The sequence below is a fragment of the Macaca fascicularis genome, chromosome 2 (assembly GCF_037993035.2).
Source record: "Macaca fascicularis isolate 582-1 chromosome 2, T2T-MFA8v1.1".
Taxonomy (NCBI): Eukaryota; Metazoa; Chordata; class Mammalia; order Primates; family Cercopithecidae; genus Macaca; species Macaca fascicularis.
This window is the reverse complement of record NC_088376.1, coordinates 45,567,158-45,586,447: the sequence shown is the minus strand read 5'-3', so window position 1 is coordinate 45,586,447 and position 19,290 is coordinate 45,567,158. Positions and strand designations below refer to the sequence as shown.

Sequence of the window (19,290 nt, the reverse complement as noted above, 5' to 3'; positions counted from 1 at the left end):
ATTTGGTCAACCTTCTGTTTTAAAATGATTTATCCCAAAATAGAATATAATTTGTAGAATTAACACTGTAGTGAAAAAAAGAATTGGATAGTGTTTTGTTGTTTATTGTGCTTTCAAGAAAATTTCTAATATACTATACAGTTGGCCCTCTGTATCTGTGGGTCCTACATCTGTGGATTAAACCAACCATGGATCAACAATATTTGGAAGAAAAAATCCACAAAGTTCCAAATAAGCAAAACTTGAATATTCTTCACAGCAAGTACTATGTTGAATGAATGAAATGAGGTGTAGGCACTGTATTAGGTGTTATAAGCGATTGAAAGACACTTTAAAGTATATGGGAAGATGTGTGTATGTTATATGCAAATACTTAATTTTGGCAATTAAGTCTTACTTCATTCTTTACTCTTCTGCTCAGATTCCAATGTTCTTGGGAAATCTTAATTTGTCCCTCAAGGTGAAATGTTGGGAGAGAAACAGATTTTCCTCTCACCAATGACTAGGTTTAGTAACATCTCAAATTCAGTAGTTTCACCTTTCCTCCAAATATCAAAGCAATCTCAGGACTGGTTACTGTCCTTGCTATGCCTCTATACAATGATGATTTAATTCACAGTAATGTTAACTATGTATTTGGAATAAAAAGTTTAACTAGAAATGTTCTAAGTCTGCAGTAAAAGATGGACACACTTTCTTTCCATCATCAAGAGGTGGGGGAGGGGGAGGTCAAAATTTCCTACTCTTCAATTCAACAGGGTTGTGATAGATTTGACTAGTAGATTCTAACAGAGGTGATGCTATGTGACTTCTGAAGGTAGGTCCTAAAAGGCCATGCATCTTCCACCTTGCTCACTGGAACACCTGCTCTTGGAGCCATGAACTGCCATGTAAAAAGCCACTCTGAAGCCACCATGCTGTGAGGAAGCCCAGGCTACATACAGAGGTCATATGTATACACCCCAGTCAGCCCGCAGAGGCTTCTCAGATCACATCCTCAAAGTCTGCCCACTGTGATGGCCATGCCTCTCCTTGGTTCCTGCTGTGAGTTCTGAGGAGCCCCACCTTCTGTGGACTCACCCATCTGAGCACCCAGACCACTCAGAGCTCTCTGTTCCTGAGGCCTCAGCTGCTGCTCAGACACCAGACATGTGAGCGGAGAAGCCTCCAGCTGATGATAGCCCCGTCATTTATCTCCAGCTGAATTCTCAGACACGGAGAAACAGAGACAAATCATGATTGCCATGCCCTTTCCTAATTCCTGACCTAAGAATCCACGAGCAGAATAAAACGATTACGAAATTATTATAAAATAACTGTGAAGTGTTTTATGCCACTAAGTTTCAGGGTAGTTTGCTATTCAAGATTGATAACCTAGACAAAGCTTACCAACTATTTGAGAAAATATCTTCCCAATTGATATTTAGAAATCTAGTTTTAAAAATTATTTTACATTTTCATTCATCTTTAAAATAGCAAAATATCTTCCTTTCAACTCACAAATATTACTGTTACTTCCTGTCTTTTCTTTCATCTTCTTTAAAACGGTACATTTGGTTCTATTTTGACTCCACTCTGTGAGTCCTTCAGGGATATAGCTATCATTAGAAAATTGCCTCTTAGATTTTTTTTCCTAACCAGGATAATTTTAGTTCTTTACACCTTTCTTTGAGGTTCTTTTTTTTAAATCACTTTAATTGATTTTATACCTTGTAATCCCCTTATTATATCATTTTCTAGTACTTCATGTCCCTTTTAGGTTGTGGAACACAGAAGCAAATATATTAACTTATAAACATCCTTCATCAATTCCTCCATCAATTTCCTAATAGCTTTGTCAGGCTTAAATTTTTAACCAAGATAAGAAAAAATTCTGCCCTTAGCACCAAAGGTCCTGTATCTGGCCTTCTATCATTATATATTTCAGGCCCCATTTTTGTAATAATATAAATTTGATAAGCAAGTTTTATTTAAACATCTATATTAATAATGAAAATAGTCTTAGAATACCTAATAAATATCATTTACCAACATCTCATACTATCAATTATATATTGTTATTATCTACATATGAATCTCACTGTTTAGTTAATTATCTCAAAAATGAAATTTAAAATGCATATCTTCCTGATTCAAGTTCCTGGATCACATGTATATGTATGCATGGGGAGTAGAAATGGGCATTTCTCTTAACAGAAAGGGATGATGCCAGAAAAGTCAGATTTAACTTAGTTATCATATCATGTACCTCTCCACTTTTGAGTTTCACAATGAATTATAAATAAGAAGAATCAGGAAATATAATATCTGATACTTTATTTTTAAATAGAAATCACTATTACTATAGAAGGGGCTATTTGTAACCAGATCAATGAAAACAAACCTATGACAGACAAAACACAAGATGGAAACTTCACTATAAAGTTTGTACCTACTACAAAGGATCTTACCTGTGTAGCAACTATTTAGCAAAAACATTAAATCAACATCCATGTTATAAATCAATATTATTAAAAATAATAAAAACTACCATTTATTGCATACTTGCTTAATGCTAATACTTACTGTGCTAAACCCTTTTAGTATATATTCTTAATTAATTATTAAAACAAAAGCTCAGACAGATTCAATAACTATCCCAAGACACAATTTTTAGGAAGCAGAACTAGGATCTCAACCCAGATGAGTTGCTCCAAAGCCTTTGCTCTGAGCCACTAGACTACTGTAGAGAAAATAATTTAAATATGTTACAGAAAGCCTCATACCTCTTTTTGGTTATATTTGATAGCAAGTTTTAGACGACTTAAATTCATTCTTTCTTCTAATAATCCCCGTTTGTCAAGAGGCTCGTCACTAGACGTATGGTTTAGAATAACTTCCAATTCACGGGAATTCCGGGCTTGCGCAAGTAAATCCTTAGCAAACATTTTACATTGCCGAGCTAGTTCCTCATAATCATTCCTACAAAATGCAGCATTCTATTATCAGAAATGTCATTTCCATCTTCTAATTAAGCTATATTCACTAAAAATGTTTTTACTCAGCAACATTTTAATTCTGACAGTGTTATACAAAATCTGAAGTCATTTTCTGTGGATAATCAAAGGAAACTACTGGTGCACGAATTTTCCACAGCTTTGGGGAAAACCATAACACAATTATGTTCCTTGTGTTCATACTAATAGTCTTAGATGAGCACAGTTTTCATTTATATATACTGATGTTATTCCTAAAAATTCTAATAATGTTTATCAACCAGTTCTTCACTTAACTGATTTTCCCTTATTCTCTGTAAGCTTGGCTAAAACTTCCTTTTATATTACTCACCTTAACGATAGACATAATATCTTAATGCTATCCAATCATTATCATAAAATTTTTAACTAGAGCTTTTTCAATAATAGTCTACAATATGTTTGTTACTTCTAATATTAAAATAGCATTTTGATTCATAAAGTTCTCATTTGAGTGAAATTCAAATTAGAAAGATATTAAAATGCGCCTAACAAAAAACTCTCTTTCAGAATCCCTATTCCTTGAATCTTGGGTTTGAACTGCTTATTAAAGGCAGGCCTGAACTAATTTGTGGGAAATGAAGAAGTTTTAATATATAATTCTTTTAAAAAATATCAATTACAGCTCGGTGTGTTGGCTCACGCCTGAATGCCAGCATTTTGGGAGGCCAAGGCGAGTGGATTACCTGAGGTCAGGAGTTCAAGACCAGCCTGGTCAACATGGCAAAACCCTGTCTCTACTAAAAAATACAAAAATTAGGCATGGTGGCAGGCGCCTGTAATTCCAGCTACTCAGGAGGCTGAGGCTGGGAGAACTGCTTGAACCCAGGAGGGGGAGGTTGCAGTGAGCCAAAATGGTGCCACTGCACTCCAGCCTGGGTCTCAAAAAAAAAAAAAAAAAAATCAATTACATTAACTTTATGTCTAAGCTTAATAATAACTTAGGAATGAAGTCAGAAATAAATAATTATGAGCCATGGTCTTGAGGTTGGGCTTCAGAAAATAATGTTTTTATTCAGTTTTTTCCCAAACAGAAAGGAAAGGGAAACAGAAAGATTTCCCACTGGTTAGTCTTTCTATATAATGGGGTTTTCCATGAACTGGCTATATAAAAATTATAACTTAAGAATAAAAACTTCTTTGCCTTAACTTCTCTCATCATTCTTTTTTCTTTTTTTTAGTCTCTCATCATTCTTTATACTTTCTATGTAGTCAAAACTCCTGAGAATAAATAATTGGATTTATTTAACAAATGCGGCACTCCCTGCTTCTTGATTTAGGAATCTAACTGCAGATGGGAACGTTTATCAAAAGTATATATTATTACAAAAATATTCCATATTTGGATAAACATTTGATGGACTACGAGATTCGAAAGTGAAATTTATACATCTTATTAATCTAATCCATTTCTAACACATTACTGAAGACAAATAAGTGGCTGTATAGTTTAGATGGAAATACAGAAAACCAGAAGCAAGGATTCCTATATTCTAGTTATAACTTTGTTCCTACTTTCAGTTTTAACTCTATTCCTAATTAGATGCTGCTATCAGTAAAAATCTAGCCTTTATAAATCTCTTCCACTGTCTATAAAACACTGGATTGAAGTAAATGGGTTCTATGATCACTTCTAAATCTAGCTTTATTATGTTATGATTATATAATCACAGCAGTTTCTTCAAATCCTGTTTGAAAGCAGTTGAATAAGTTTTATTTTATATAACTCAGACTCAAATTATGAGGTTATAATAGGAAGTTCTTCATATTTAAACAGAATAATTTAACAGTCGTTCTTCATAAACAGAATAATTTAACAGCCTCATGTGCTAATAAAGTTAAAAGTAGCAACAAGTTACATTTGAACCATGTTTTATGTGTTCATCAAAGTAAAGTACATACTTTATGTCATATCAAGTTTAAACAAAATTTAAATTATCCAAGTTACAAGACAGTAGTTCCAAACTTGAAAACACAAACAAGTCTTTTTTCAGTTTCTGGAACTGAGGTCTATGAAGAACACATTAAGTACTGCTGTTAAAGCTAAAGAAAACTCCAAGTTTCTTACTGCCCTTCCAGGAAGAAGTTTGAACTTTCCCAATTTTGTCAAGTCACTGAAAGAGTGTCACACAACACATGGGACTCTAATAGCAGCTCTATAGGAAAGAAAAGGTAGTAATAGTTATAGATCCCCAGTAGGAACCCTGCAACAGGGGCTGGTAAAAAATCGCAATCAATTCCTCCTTCTTTAGAGGGCAACAGGGATACTTTTCCATAAAGGAAAATCTCAACGCTTTCTCTCAACTCCACTATTAACAAAAGTAGTTTTCTAAGGATTTTTTTAAAAAAATGTTTAAATTAGTAGTTTCATAGGCTGCTATTACAAAGTCTTTTTTTTTTTCTTCAACTTACCCCCCTAAAAGGAAAATAATAGGAGTGCTTCCTTGGTATGCCAAGTACCAAAATTACATTTAATCTTCATTTCAGAAGAGAACTCAGACTGGGTATTTATCCCTCTTAATTAGTTGTATTTTATTTTTATGTTTACATGTATTACATATATATTTATCTTACCAGAAAATCTGAGCAAATAGTGAAAAGGGACTATGTCTGTGTGTGTGTGGAATGTCCTTGACATACAGAAAGCATTCCATGTGCTTTTGAAAGATCTGAAGGATCATTACTGAAGGATGATTATAGAATCGGAGAATGAGGAGATGTGTGAGAGAGAGAGCAACTACGAATAAATTTGCTGCTGCTTTAGGCTATAACTCCTACTGTATTTCACACGGCTCTACAATGCCTTCAGTTAGGTTGAAAAGTGGGGAAGAGAGTAAGGGTGGTTATAACGTGGCAGAGGGCAGATGGGGAAGGAATGACTTAAGTAGCACCAGGGTCTGTTCCTTTGAGGGAAAGTGGCAACAAGGTGTAGTGTTCTTGGATCAAATGTAAATATATACAAATCATAATTTGGGTAATGAAGAAACTAAGGTTGAAGATTTGAAACAAAAGACATTATATAATTTACAATTTGCATTCATTCCCACCTGAATTCCACCTCCACAAGACTTAGTTCTTTTAAATCAGCACTAAGTTCAAATGCTCTCAGAATTGGATCCTCCTCTGTTAACATTATTAGAGCCGGACTGGCCAAACATCGATATATATCGAGACGAAACCTGTGATAAAATTGGATTCCATAATGTAAAATAAACTTATACACAGATAATTAGTATTCTAATCTATAATTTTCATAAATGCATACTTAAAATATTATAAAATTAAAAGAAAAACTACAGATTTATTTATTACAAGATAACCTCCATAAAAAGACTTAAAACAAATATTTTGAGATATAAATATTGAAAAACCTCGCTATCGCTTTTTAGAAAATTGTTTTACTGTCTCTTTTCATAGATTCAAAATGCCTTTGGTATAAAGATTTTTGTTTAATTCAATTTAATTAAATTCATATTTCTGGACCAACTTTTTTTTTATTTAAAAGACAGGGTCTCGCTCTGTCACCCAGGCCAGAGTGCAGTGGAGTGATCACAGCTTGCTGTAGCCTCGAACACCTGGGTCAAGGGATCCTTCCACTTCAGCCTTGTGATTACAGGTGCATGCCACTACACCAGGCTAATGTTTAAAAATTTTATAGCGACAGGGTCATGCTATGTTGCCCAGGCTAGTCTCAAGCTCCTGGCCTCAAGTAATCCTCCCATCTTGGGCTACCAAAGTGCTGGGATTACAGGTGTGAGCCACTGTGCCTGGTTTGAACCCAATATAACTTTAAATAAAATATGCTAATAACATAATTTTTTAATATGATGTGGATTTGATGACTAATAAATTTTTTCTTTTTCAATAATAAAAATACTTTTTTTTTTTGAGATGGAGTCTCACTCCAGTCACCTGACTGGAGTGCAATGGCACGATCTCGGCTCACTGCAACCTCAGACTCCCTGGTCCAAGCGATTCTCCTGCCTCAGCCTCCCGAGTAGCTGGAATTACAGGCATGCACCACAACGCCCAGCTAATTTTTGTAGTTTTAGTAGAGACGAGGTTTCACCATGTTGGCCAGGATGGTCTCGATCTCCTGACCTTGTGATCCACCCACCTCAGCCTCCCAAAGTGCTCGGATTACAGGTGTAAGCCACTGCACCCAGACCATAAAAATACTTTAATATGCTCAATCTATGTAATACATTGTTCATTCATTCAGGTTATGAGTTTGAAAGATGTTTCAAATCTTAAGAGTGAAATCATTTCCTTATGCAGTTTCTAATGTAAAAAGCACTCCCTTTGCCATCTATAAATATTCATATTTCCATACCTAAATAGAAAACAAACCAGAAAAATTTTGCTATAGTTCATTTATAAATATAATTCTTAATTTACAAATTTGGTAGATATTATATAATGCATATTTTTCTTTTAATATAAATTTAAATACATGCTTATTATAAAACATGAGGTAAGCAATTTGGAAACATGATACTCCCTAATCCTTGTCCTCCCATCACCTCCCAACTGCAATCCTCAAAACTAGTCATTTTACATAGAATTGTGCATGTCCTTCTTGATAGCTTCTATCTATACACGAACATAATCAGACACAATAAAGGAACAGCTTGCTTTTTAAAAAATGTAACATATAATGAACCTCTTTCTATGTCACCACATACAGATTCATCTCATACAACTGGACGGAGGTCTATAAGCTCTCCATTAATGAACATTTAGGTTGCTTCTACATTTTTTCTGCTATAAAAAATGCAGCAATGAATATGCTTCAGTTTGCATATCTTTTGTGCACTTTCAATTTCTGGGTAATATGGCATTTGTATTTTAAATTCTGATAGATGTTTCCAAAGCAGTAATAACAAGGAGATCTCATTTTCTTCAACAGCTTCATTAATACTGGGTATTACTATTTCAATCTAACAGAAAATATAATTTTTGTAGGTGGTTTAAAATGAATTTATTTAGATGCTTGAGCATCTTTTCATGTGTAATACTCATTTATACTTCTTCCTCTGTAACTTGCCTGTTCATATTCTTTGGCCCATTTTTTGTAATGATTATTTATCTTTCTTTTAGTCAATTTCTAAGACCTCTTCATTATCAAAGAAATTAGCCCACTGTCCAATCAAAAGTGATTCAAATACTTTTCTTTCTTTCTTTTTTTTTTTTTTGAGACAGACTCTCACTCAGTTACCCAGGCTGGAGTGCAGTGGCGCAATCTTTGCTCACTGCATCCTCTGCTTCCTGGGTTCAAGCAATTCTCCTGCCTCAGCCTCCTGAGTAGCTGCGATTACAGGTGTGTGCCACCACACCTGGCTAAGTTTTGTATTTTTAGTAGAGACGGAGTTTCGCCATATTGCCCAGGCTAGTCTCCAACTCCTAGGATCAAGTGATCCACCCACCTCGGCCTCCCAAAGTGCTGGGATTACAGGTGACTTAAATACTTTTAATCTAGTTTATTGTTTATCTTTCTACTTTGTTGTAATGAATTTTTCTATATGGAAATTCCAAGTCTTTATTTAAACAAATTTATTGATATATTCCTTATTTAGCTTATAGGTTTAATGTCTTAACTTAGATACAAAAGTAATCCCATATAATACATTTTTAAGAAAACAATATTTATGAAATTCAGTTATGATCTACTTATTCAATTAATAAGTATATTAAGTAAGGATTTCTGAAGAGGTATTTGCCTATACTATACTGTCAAAAAACTGAGAAAAAAAATAATATGTAATTATGCAACTTACCCTTCTGTTTCCAACAATATATCTACATTAATTAATTTTATCACACTGTTTCAAAAACAGACTTTTGTATTAACCTACTTTATCATGTCTCAAAATACAGTAAGGATTAATCACAAAATGCACAGCAAGAGTAACTTCCAATAATGGTGGAATGAAAAGATTGGTAATCATTTGTTTCACACTATAATGAAGCACCATCGTGTGGAAAGCATTTAGATATAATCTGACAAATAATGAAGCCACTTCTTCATAAAATCTATCAATTTTGGTACTCAAAACACCATTAAAATAATAACAGTATGAAGAGGTCAGTAATTATCCTCCACAAAAAAAATACATAAAACTGAACAAAATTATCCAAAAAGATCAACCACTTCAGGCCACTGGAAACTGTTTATTGAGAATTGTTGATTGTTGAAAAACTGCCAGTGTTTCAGGCAGGAATAGCCTTGCCTAGAACTGCCTCCATCACCCCTGCCCCCAGTTCAGTCAGTGAGGTTTGTAGTTTTGCCAGCTTGTAGCTGGTATACTTGTAGTTTTATGCCAGGGTGACAAAATCAATTCAATGAGAGGCAAAAGCCTATAAACCTACTGGCTGAAAGTAATGAACTTGGTGGACATGGACAGAGAAAACCTGCAGTTTTGCAAGACTGAGGCTGCAAACCAAGCTGAGGCAAGCAGTGGACCAACCAGAAACTTAACAGGGAGAACCTGGAAATAAGAAAGCTATAAATGGATTCACATAAGGTCTCCACAAATTCCTGGCTGACTAGAAAATTACATACGTGTGGAGAACATCAGAGCGCTGGTAAAAAGAAAAGACCAAGGAAAAATTAATAAATGCCCACGACTTCAAATGCATTCCCTAACTAACCCACAGATTGATCAGCAGACAGTAGAAACTTTATGGGCCCAAGGTGCATTATTAGCACAACCTCAGCCCAATTATTTGGCTGACATATGTAGACACTAAAAGAGTCCTTAGGAATCAAACCTAAAAAATGAAAATGAGAATAAAACAGAAAGCATAGACATCAATAAGTGTACACCACAAGGAGACAAATTCTGTAGGCTAGGCAAGTAATGTAAAAAATATAAAAAACAGGCCAGGCCAGGGGCGGTGGCTCACGCCTGTAATCCCAGCACTTTGGGAGGACGAGGCGGGCGGATCACGAGGTCAGGAGATCGAGACCATAGTGAAATCCCGTCTTTACTAAAAATACAAAAAAAAAAAAAAGAAAAAAAATTAGCTGGTGTGGTGGCGGGTGCCTGTAGTCCCAGCTACTCAGGAGGCTGAGGCAGGAGAATGGCGTGAACCCAGGATGCGGATCTTCCAGTGAGCTGAGATCGCGCCACTGCACTCCAGCCTGGGTGACAGAGCAAGACTCCGTCTAAATATATATATATACATATATATATATATGTGTGTGTATATATATATAAATAAACAACAAAACAGGAAAAAAGTATGCAGAGTTGCTGTAATACACATGAAACTGTCCAGTTTTCAAACAAAGAAATACTAGATGTTCAAGAAAAAGGTGCCTCCCTGAGGAGCAACATTAGAGGTTTACCACTATGGGGGAGATGGGGGCGGGGACAGACTTCATTAAAACAATCCAATCCATCACTAAAAAACTAAACAAGTAAATAATAATAACAAGCCCCAGGAAAGAGGGTGGGTGGGGACTAGCACACAGAGTTGCTGCCATATTATCTAGAATGCCCCGTTTCCAACAAAAAAATTAAGGGACATGCAAAGAAATGGAAAAGTATGACCCATACCCCAGGAAGGAAAAAAAAAAAAAAGCTGCCTGCAGAGTGACCAGATGTCAGGATGCTGGGATACAGGCATGAGCCACTGCACCCGGCCTGTGTTCCTTTTCATTATTTCTCCCTTTATGGATATTCTCTATTTGATGTGACATTGTCCTCTTACCCTGCTTTACTTCCGCAATCATGCTGTCCTTTTAGTACTGTGAGCATATTTATAATGCTAGTTTGAAATCTTTTTCTCTTAAATCTGACATCTGGTTACTCTGCAGGCAGATTTTTTTTTTCCCTGGGACAGGAGAATTGCTTGAACCTGGGAGATGAAGGTTGCCGTGAGCTAACATTGCGCCACCGCACTCCAGCATGGGCGACAGAGCAAGACTCCATCTCAAAAAAAAAAAAAAAAAAGAATACAATGGAAATTATGGAATTAAAAAGTACAATGACTGAAATTAGAAATTCACTAGAGAGGCTTGCTAAGGGTTGAATTGTATCCCTCCAAATTTCATCTGCTGAAGTTCTGTCTACCAGTACATCAAATTATAACTTTATTTGGAGATGGAGTCTTTAAAAAGGAAATTAAGATACAATGAGAACATCAAGCTAGGTCTAAACCTAATATGACTAGTGTCTTTATAAAAGAGGGAAATGTGGAGACAGGCACGCAAACAGGGAGCATGTCATGTGAACATGAAGACAGCCAACTACAACAAAGGAGAGAGGCCTAGAACAGATCCTTCCTTCATAACCCTCATAAGATCAACCTTGCCAATATCTTCATTTCTGACTTCTAGGTTCCCAAACTGTAAAACAAAAGAAAACAAAATTTGTCTTTTTTTTTTTTTGAGATGGAGTCTCTGTCACCCAGGCTGGAGTACAGTGGCACGATCTCAGCTCACTGCAGCCTCCACCTCCTGGGTTCAAGCGATTCTCCTGCCTCAGCCTCTTGAGTAGCTGGGACTACAGGTGTACGCCACCATGCCCGGCTAACTTTTTTGTATTTTTAGTTTCACCATATTGGCCAGGCTGGTCTCGAAATCCTGAACTCAGATGATTCACCTGCCTTAGCCTCCAGAAGTGCTGGGATTACAAGAGTGAGCCACGGCACCCAGCCACAAAATTTGTTTTTTAAGCTACTTTGTGGTACCTCATTATGGGAGCCCCAGAAAACTAACACAGGGCTCAACAGTAGCTGTGAACTGGCAGAAGAAAGAATTAGCAAACTTGAAGATATACAGATTATGCAAGCTGAAGAACAAAGAGAAGAAATAATTAAGAAAAATGAACAGAGCCTAAGAGAGATGCAGAATACCATTAAGCATACCAACATACTCATAATGGAAGTGCCATACGAAGAAAAGAAAAAGGAAAAGAAAAATATTCAAAGAAATAATAGCTAACAACTTCCCAAATATCTTGAAAAACAATGAACACATCCAGGAAGCTCAAAAAACTCCAAGTAGGATAAATGCAGAGACCCACAAACAGAAACATCATGAAAGTCAAAGACAAAATCTTGGAAACAACAAGAGAAAATTATCAGGTCACTTACAAGCGAACCCAAATAATATTAACAGCTGACTTCTCAGTAGAAACAGATGCCAGAAGGCAGTGAGGTAACATATTCAAAGTACTCAAAGAAATTTAAAAATTGTTAATCATAAATCCTAAATCCAGCAAAGTGAATATTCAAAACTAAAGGAAAAATAAAAACTTTACTAGATAAACAAAAACTCACAAGATATATTGCTACCAGAACTGCCTTACAATAAACATAAAAGCAAGTTCATCAGGCTGAAAGCAAGTGATTTAAAAAGCAATTATATAGAATAATATTTATAGAACAGAAAGTAATGTTTGGCCTATAACATACAGAAATGTAATATATTTCTATTTACATTTGGTGTAAATATTTTACAATAACAGCATATAGTAGGTAGGTGGGGCCAAAGTTGTAATGAGCTAAGAAAATGATGAGATGGTAATCAATTATAACAATGTTTTCTTGGGTTAGTAATATTAATAGATATAGTATATATAACAAAAATGTCATTATGAGAAAGGAAAGAAAATACAGATGTATAGGAGTAACATTTTTATACGTTATTGGTATTAAGCTAGTATAAAACCGAAGCTGCTGGGCACAGTGGCTCACAACCTGTAATCCTAGCACTTTGGAAGGCTGGTGGGTGGACTGCTTGAGTCCAGGAGTTCGAGACCAGCCTGGGCAGCATGGCAAAACCCCATCTCTACAAAAAAAAAAAAAAAAAATCTAACACTGACTTTGACAAGTTACAATGTATATGATAAGCCCTAGAGAAACCAGTTTAAAAAAGAAAGCTCAAAAAATTCAGTGAAAAAATCATTAATAAAAATGCTGCACGATATAGTTTGGGTATCTGTTCCCTCCAAACCTCATGTTGAAATTTGATCCTCAATGTTGGAGGTGGGGCTTTGTTGGAGATGTTTGAGTCATGGAGCTGGATCCCTCATGATCAGCTTGGTGCCATCCTTGCAGTAATAAGTGAGTTCTCGCTGTATTCATTCCCACAATATCTGATTTTTAAAAAGAGCCTGGCACCACCTTCTCTCTCTCTTGTTCTTTTTCTCTTGCTCTGTGACATGCATGCTCTCCCTTAGCCTTCTACCATGATTGGAGGCTTCCTAAAGTCCTTAACAGAAGCAGATGCTGGCACTATGCTTCTTGTACAACCTGCAGAATCATGAGCCAAATAAACCTCTTTTCTTTATAAACTACCTAGCCTCAGGTATGCTTTTATAACAATGCAAACAGTCTAATAAATCACGTTAGAAAATATACTCAATGCAAAAGACAACACTAATGAACAAACAGGAACAAAAAAAGACATGAAACACATAACAAACAAAAAGTAGACACAGAAAACAAGTAAAATGGAAGGCATAAATCCAACTATCAATAACATTAAATGTGAACAGCTTAAACAATCCAATCAAAAGGCAGCAGCTGTCAGACTAGATTTTTTAAAAATCCAATTATATGTTGTCTACAGAAGACAGACTTTAGCTTCAAGGACACAAATAGATTAAAACTAAAAGCTGGAAAAAGATGTATAATGCAAACAGCAACAACAGGAAAACTTTAGTGGCTATGGTAATATCAGACTTTAAATAAAAAAAGTTACTAGAAATAAAGAGGGATACCTTATAAGAATAACAGGGTCAATCCATCAGGAAGATATAACATCTATATGGTTGGGCACAGTGGCTCATGCCTGTAATCCCAGCAATTTGGGAGGCTGAGGCGGGCAGATCACTTGAGGTCAGGAGTTCAAGACCAGCCTGGCCAACATTGTGAAACTCCATCTCTACTAAAAAGACAAAAATTAGCCAGACATGGTGGTGCATGCCTGTAGTCCTGGTGACTCAGGAGGCTGAGGCAAAAGGAAACCAGTAGCCAAGACTGCACCACTGCATTCCAGCCTGGGTGACAGAGTGAGACTCTGTCACAAAAAAAAAAAAAAAAAAAAAAGAACATACAACATCCATAAATATATATGCAACTAACAACAGAGCACCATAATACATTAAGGAAAAACAGACAGAAATGGAGAAACAGATAACTGAACAACAACAGTTGGAGACTTTAATATCCTACCTTCAATGATGGAGAGAACAACGAGGCAAAAGATCAATAAGGAAATGGAAGACTTAAACAACATTATAAATGAACTAGATGTAACAGACATCTACAGAACACTCTATCAAACAAAGGCAGATTATATACTCTTCTCAAGTCTACATAAAACATTCTCCAGATTAGACTATATGCTACACCATAAGGGAAAAAAAAACTTCAATAAATTTAAAAGGACAGAAATAACACAAAGTATGTTCTCCAACCACAATGGAATAAATTAGAAATCAGTAACAAGAAAGTTATTTTAAAAACCCACAATATGTGGAAATTAACAACACACTCTTAAATAATTAATGGGTTTAATATAGAAGGAAAATAAAAAACTGAGATGAAATAAAATGAAGACACACCATATAACAAATTATGGGGTTTAGCTAAAGCAGTGCTTAGAGGAAAATACCTATATTGAGAAAGAGGAGGCCAGACACAGTGGCTCATGGCTATAATCCCAATACTTTCGGCGGCTAAGGTGGGAAGACTGCTTGAGGCCAGTAGTTCAAGACCAGCCTGCGCAACATTGAAAGACCCCATCTCAAAAATAAAAATGTTTTAAAAATAGAAAGAAGATCTCAAATCAGTAACATGACCTTCTACCTTAAAACAGTGACAAAAAAGAGCAAAGGGTATGAGGGTTCTTTATAAGGTGATAAAAATGTTCTAAAATGGACTGTGGTGATAATTTTACATACCTATAGATAATATGAAAAAACACTAAATTATATATTTTAAATGGGTGAATTGTATGGTATGTGAATTCTATCTCAATAAAGCTCAAAAAGTGAAGGTGAAATAAAAATTTTCCCACATAAATACTAACAGAATTTTCAGATAGTAGACTTGCCATACTGAGAATGCTAAAGCTGAAAGGAAATGGTAACTGGAATCCACAAGAAAAAATGAAGAGGAACAGAAATAGTAGTAATGTGGATAAATACAGAAGACTCTATATATGAATATTTTTTTCTTGCATTTCTAAGAGTGTAAGATTGTTTAAAGGAATAATTGTAATACTGCATTATTGTGTTTATAACATATTTAGATGTAATATATGTGAAAATAATAGCACAAAGAAAATGGGCAGCAAAGTTGTTACATTTTAAGTCGATATGAAGTTGAAATAGATTGTAATACACTAAAGATATATACTATTATCTCTAAAAGAAAAAATTCTTAAATAGCTAAAAAAAAGAGGAAACAAAAAGTATACTTTTTTTTAACACAAAGAAAACACCAAAGGAGGAACAGAGGAATAACAAAAATACATGAGAAATATAGAAAGCAAATGGCAAAATAAAAAAAAATAAATGTCATACCAAAAATTACATTACATGTGAGTGAACTAAACAATCAAAAGTCAAAAACTGTCAAAGTAGATAAAAAGCAATATCCAATAGTACACTCTCCAAAAAAGACTATTTAAATTAAGAAAAACAAACACATTGAAAATAAAGGGTCGGAAAAAGTGCCATGTAATTAGTAACCATGAGAGAATTAGAATGGATAAATTAATAGCAGAAGGAATATATAGCAAGTATAAATGTGTATGTACCTAACAACAGAGCCTGAAAATATACAAAGCAAAAACTGACACAGAAAAAGATACTGGAGCAATTGTAGTTAGAATTTTTAATACTCTTTTCCCAGAAATTGATAGAAAACTGGTAGGGATATGTAATATTTAAACAACACTATGAAACAATATGACCAAACTGAAATTTATAGAACATTTCCCTAAAACAGCAGAATGTATATTATTTCAAGAGTACATAGAACATTTCCATTTTAGACCATATGCTGAGCCATGGACCTACTCTTAACACATTAAAAAGGCATAAAAATCATACAAAGTACATTCTCCAAATTAAGCAATGGCTTCTTAGCTATGACACCAATATGCAAATGACCAAAAGAAGAAAAAAGAAGATCAACTGGACTCCATCAAAATTTAAAACTTTTATTCTTCAAAGGATACCATCAGAAAAGTAAAACAAACAAACAAAAAACCAAAAAAACCACACACACACACAATTCATCTATAAAAAAATCAGATAACCAATTAAAAACTAGGAAAACAATGTGAACAGACATATATCTAATAAAGATATGCAAATATCCATTAAGCAACCAAAAGATGTCATTCATGTGAAATATCCAGAACAGGTACATCCGTAGGGACAGAAAGTAGATTTAGTAGTTGCCACCAGCTGGGAGAGTGACTGCTAATGAATATAGGGTTTCTTTTTGAAGTGATGCACAACTTTGTGAATATCCTAAGAGCTGAAATGTATACTTATGATATATAAATGATATCTCAACAAAGATATCATTAAAAATAAAGTATAATCTCTAACCACAACAGAATTAAAGTAGAAATCACCAAAAAAAGGAAATCTAGGAAACTCCCTAATATGTGAAAGTAAAACAGCACGTTTTAAAATACTCCATGGATCATGAGAATGAGAAGGCAACCCACACACTGGGAGAAAATATTTGCAAATAACATACTGGACAAAGGACTCTTTAAATATTTTAAAAATTCAACCATAAGAAAGCAACTCAATTTTAAAATGGGAAAGATCTAAACATATTTTTAAGTTAGCTTTGAACTTTTAAAGTTAGCTATGAACAGTGAAAATAAAATTAAGAAAATAATTATTGTATAATAGTATCAAAAAGTATAAAATACTTAGGAATAAGTAGTAAAAATAAAGAAGCACAAGACCTGTACACTGGGGACTACAAAATATTGCTGAGAGAAATTAAATGAAACCTATTAAATGGAGAGATACACCATGTTCAATGCTTGGATAATCCAGTATTTTTAAGATGGCATTTCTGCCTAAATGATTCAACACAGTCTCTCTCAAAAATCTAAGCAGATGTTTTTGTAAAAATTGACAACTGATTTCAAACCTCATTTGGAAATTTAAAGGACACAGAATACATGAAATTTTCAAGAAAAAGATTTTAAAATGGAGTACTTACAGTGTGTATTAGGGTTCTCTAGAGGGACAGAACTAATGGAATAGATATATATAAAGGAGAGTTTAAGTATTACCTCACAGGACCACAAGGTCCCACAATAGGCCGTCTGCAGGCTGAGGAGCAAGGAGAGCCAGTCTGAGTTCCGAAACTGAAGAACTTGGAGTCCAATGTTTGAGGGCATCCAGCATGGGGAAAAATGTAGGCTGAGGCCAGGTGCGGTGGCTCATACCTGTAATCCTAGCACTTTGGGAGGCTGAGGTGGGTGAATCACCTGAGATCAGGAGTTTGAGACCAGCCTAGACATACTAAAAATACAAAAATTAGCCAGGCGTGGTGGTACATGCCTGTAGTCCTATCTACCCAGGAGGATGAGGCAGAAAGATGGCTTGAACCCAGGATGTGGAAGTTGCAGTGAGCTGAGATCGCAACACTGCACTCCAGTCTGGGTGACACAGTGAGACTCCATTTCAAAAAAAAAAAAAAAAGATGTAAGCTGGGAGGCTAGGCCAGTCTCTCTTTTCACATTTTTCTGCCTGCTTATATTCTAGCCACGCTGGCAGCTGATTAGATTGTGCCCACCCAGATTAAGGGTGGGTCTGCCTTTCCTAGTCCACTGACTCAAATGTTAATCCCCTTTGGCAACACCCTCACAGACACACCCAGGATCAATACTTTGTATCCTTCAATCCAATTGAGTTGACATTTAGTATTAACCATCACACAGTAATTGATTTTCAAACTTATGTAAAGCTATAGTAATCAGTACAGAGTTATATTGATGTACATATAGACATATAAGCGTTCCTTTTTCTCCATAACCTTGCCAGCATCTGTTATTTTTTTACTTTTTAATAGACATTCTGACTGGTAGGAGATGGCATCTCATTGTAGATTTGATTTGCATTTCCCTACTGATCAGTGATATTGAGCCTTTTTTTCATATGCTTGTTGGTCACATGTATGTCTTCTTTTGAAAAGTGTTCATGTCCTTTGCCAACTTTTTAATGGGGTTATTTGTTTTAAGTTCTTTATAGGTTGTGGATATTAGATCTTTGTCAGATACATACTTTGCAAATATTTTCTCTCATTCTATAGGTCATCTGTTTATTCCCTTGATAGTTTCTTTTGTTGTGCAGAAGCTCTTCAGTTTAATTAGGTTCCACCTGTCAATTTTTGTTTGTGTTGAAATTACGTTTGAGGACTTTAATCCACCTTAATTTTTTTATATGGTGATAGGTCCAGTTTCATTCTTCTGCATATGGATAGCCAGTTATTCCAAGCACTATTTATTGAATAGGAAGCCTTTTGCCTCATTGCTTATTTCTGTTTACTTTGTCAAAGATCACATGGTGGGGGTGCAGCTTTATTTCTGGATTCTCTATTCTGTTCCATTGGTCTATGTGTCTGTTTTTGTGCTGTACCATGTTGTTTTGGTTACAGTAGCCTTGTGGTATAGTTTGAAGTCAGGTAATGTGATGACTCCAACTTTGTTGTTTTTGTTTAAGATTGCTTTAACTTTTCAGTTCTTTTTTGGTTCCATATGAATTTTAAAATAGTTTTTTTCTAAGTCTGTGAAAAATGATGTTGGTAGTTTGACAAGAATAGCACCGAATCTGTAAATTGCTTTGGGTAGCATGGCCATTTTAACACTATTAATTCTTCCTATCCATGAGCATGGAATGTTTTTCCATTTGTTTGTGTTGTCTCTGATTTTTTTCAGTAATGTTTTGTAGTTTTCATTGTAGAGACTTTTTTTAACCTTCTGAGTTAGTTGTATTCTTACATATTTTATTCTTTTTCCAGCTATTATAAATAGGACTGCATTCTTGATTTGGCCCTCAGCTTGAACAATGTTGATGTATAGAAATTCTGCTTGAAGATCAGTTGTTTGAAAATACACATTCAGTGGAGAAAAAAGACAAAAGAACAAAAAGGAACAAAGACTGCCTATAAGATATAGAAGAGTACCTCAAAAGATCAAATATAAGAATTCCTGTGTTTAAGAAGGAGCAGATCAAGAACAAGGGATAAATAACTTATTCAAAGAAATAACAACATAAAA

The 19,290-nt window shown here is 35.0% G+C and overlaps 1 protein-coding gene across 25 annotated transcripts in view; it reads right to left on the bottom strand.

The window, feature by feature from the left end:
* The window catches only part of TRPC1 (transient receptor potential cation channel subfamily C member 1), an 82,270-nt gene that overhangs the window by 23,949 nt on the left and 39,031 nt on the right, over positions 1 to 19,290 (bottom strand). For 21 of the 25 annotated variants that reach the window (XR_012430775.1, XR_012430774.1, XR_012430776.1 and 18 more), the window contains 2 exons: positions 6,062 to 6,193; positions 2,766 to 2,961 (listed from right to left, as the gene is read on the bottom strand). The exons of the other annotated variants lie outside the window; for them this stretch is intronic. Coding sequence is in view for 13 of the 21 variants with exons in the window: in XM_005546000.5 (XP_005546057.2) it covers positions 2,766 to 2,961; positions 6,062 to 6,193 (328 nt within the window). In the remaining 8 variants the exon portion in view is untranslated. The remainder of the gene's footprint in view (positions 1 to 2,765; positions 2,962 to 6,061; positions 6,194 to 19,290) is intronic. 25 annotated transcript variants of the gene reach the window in all.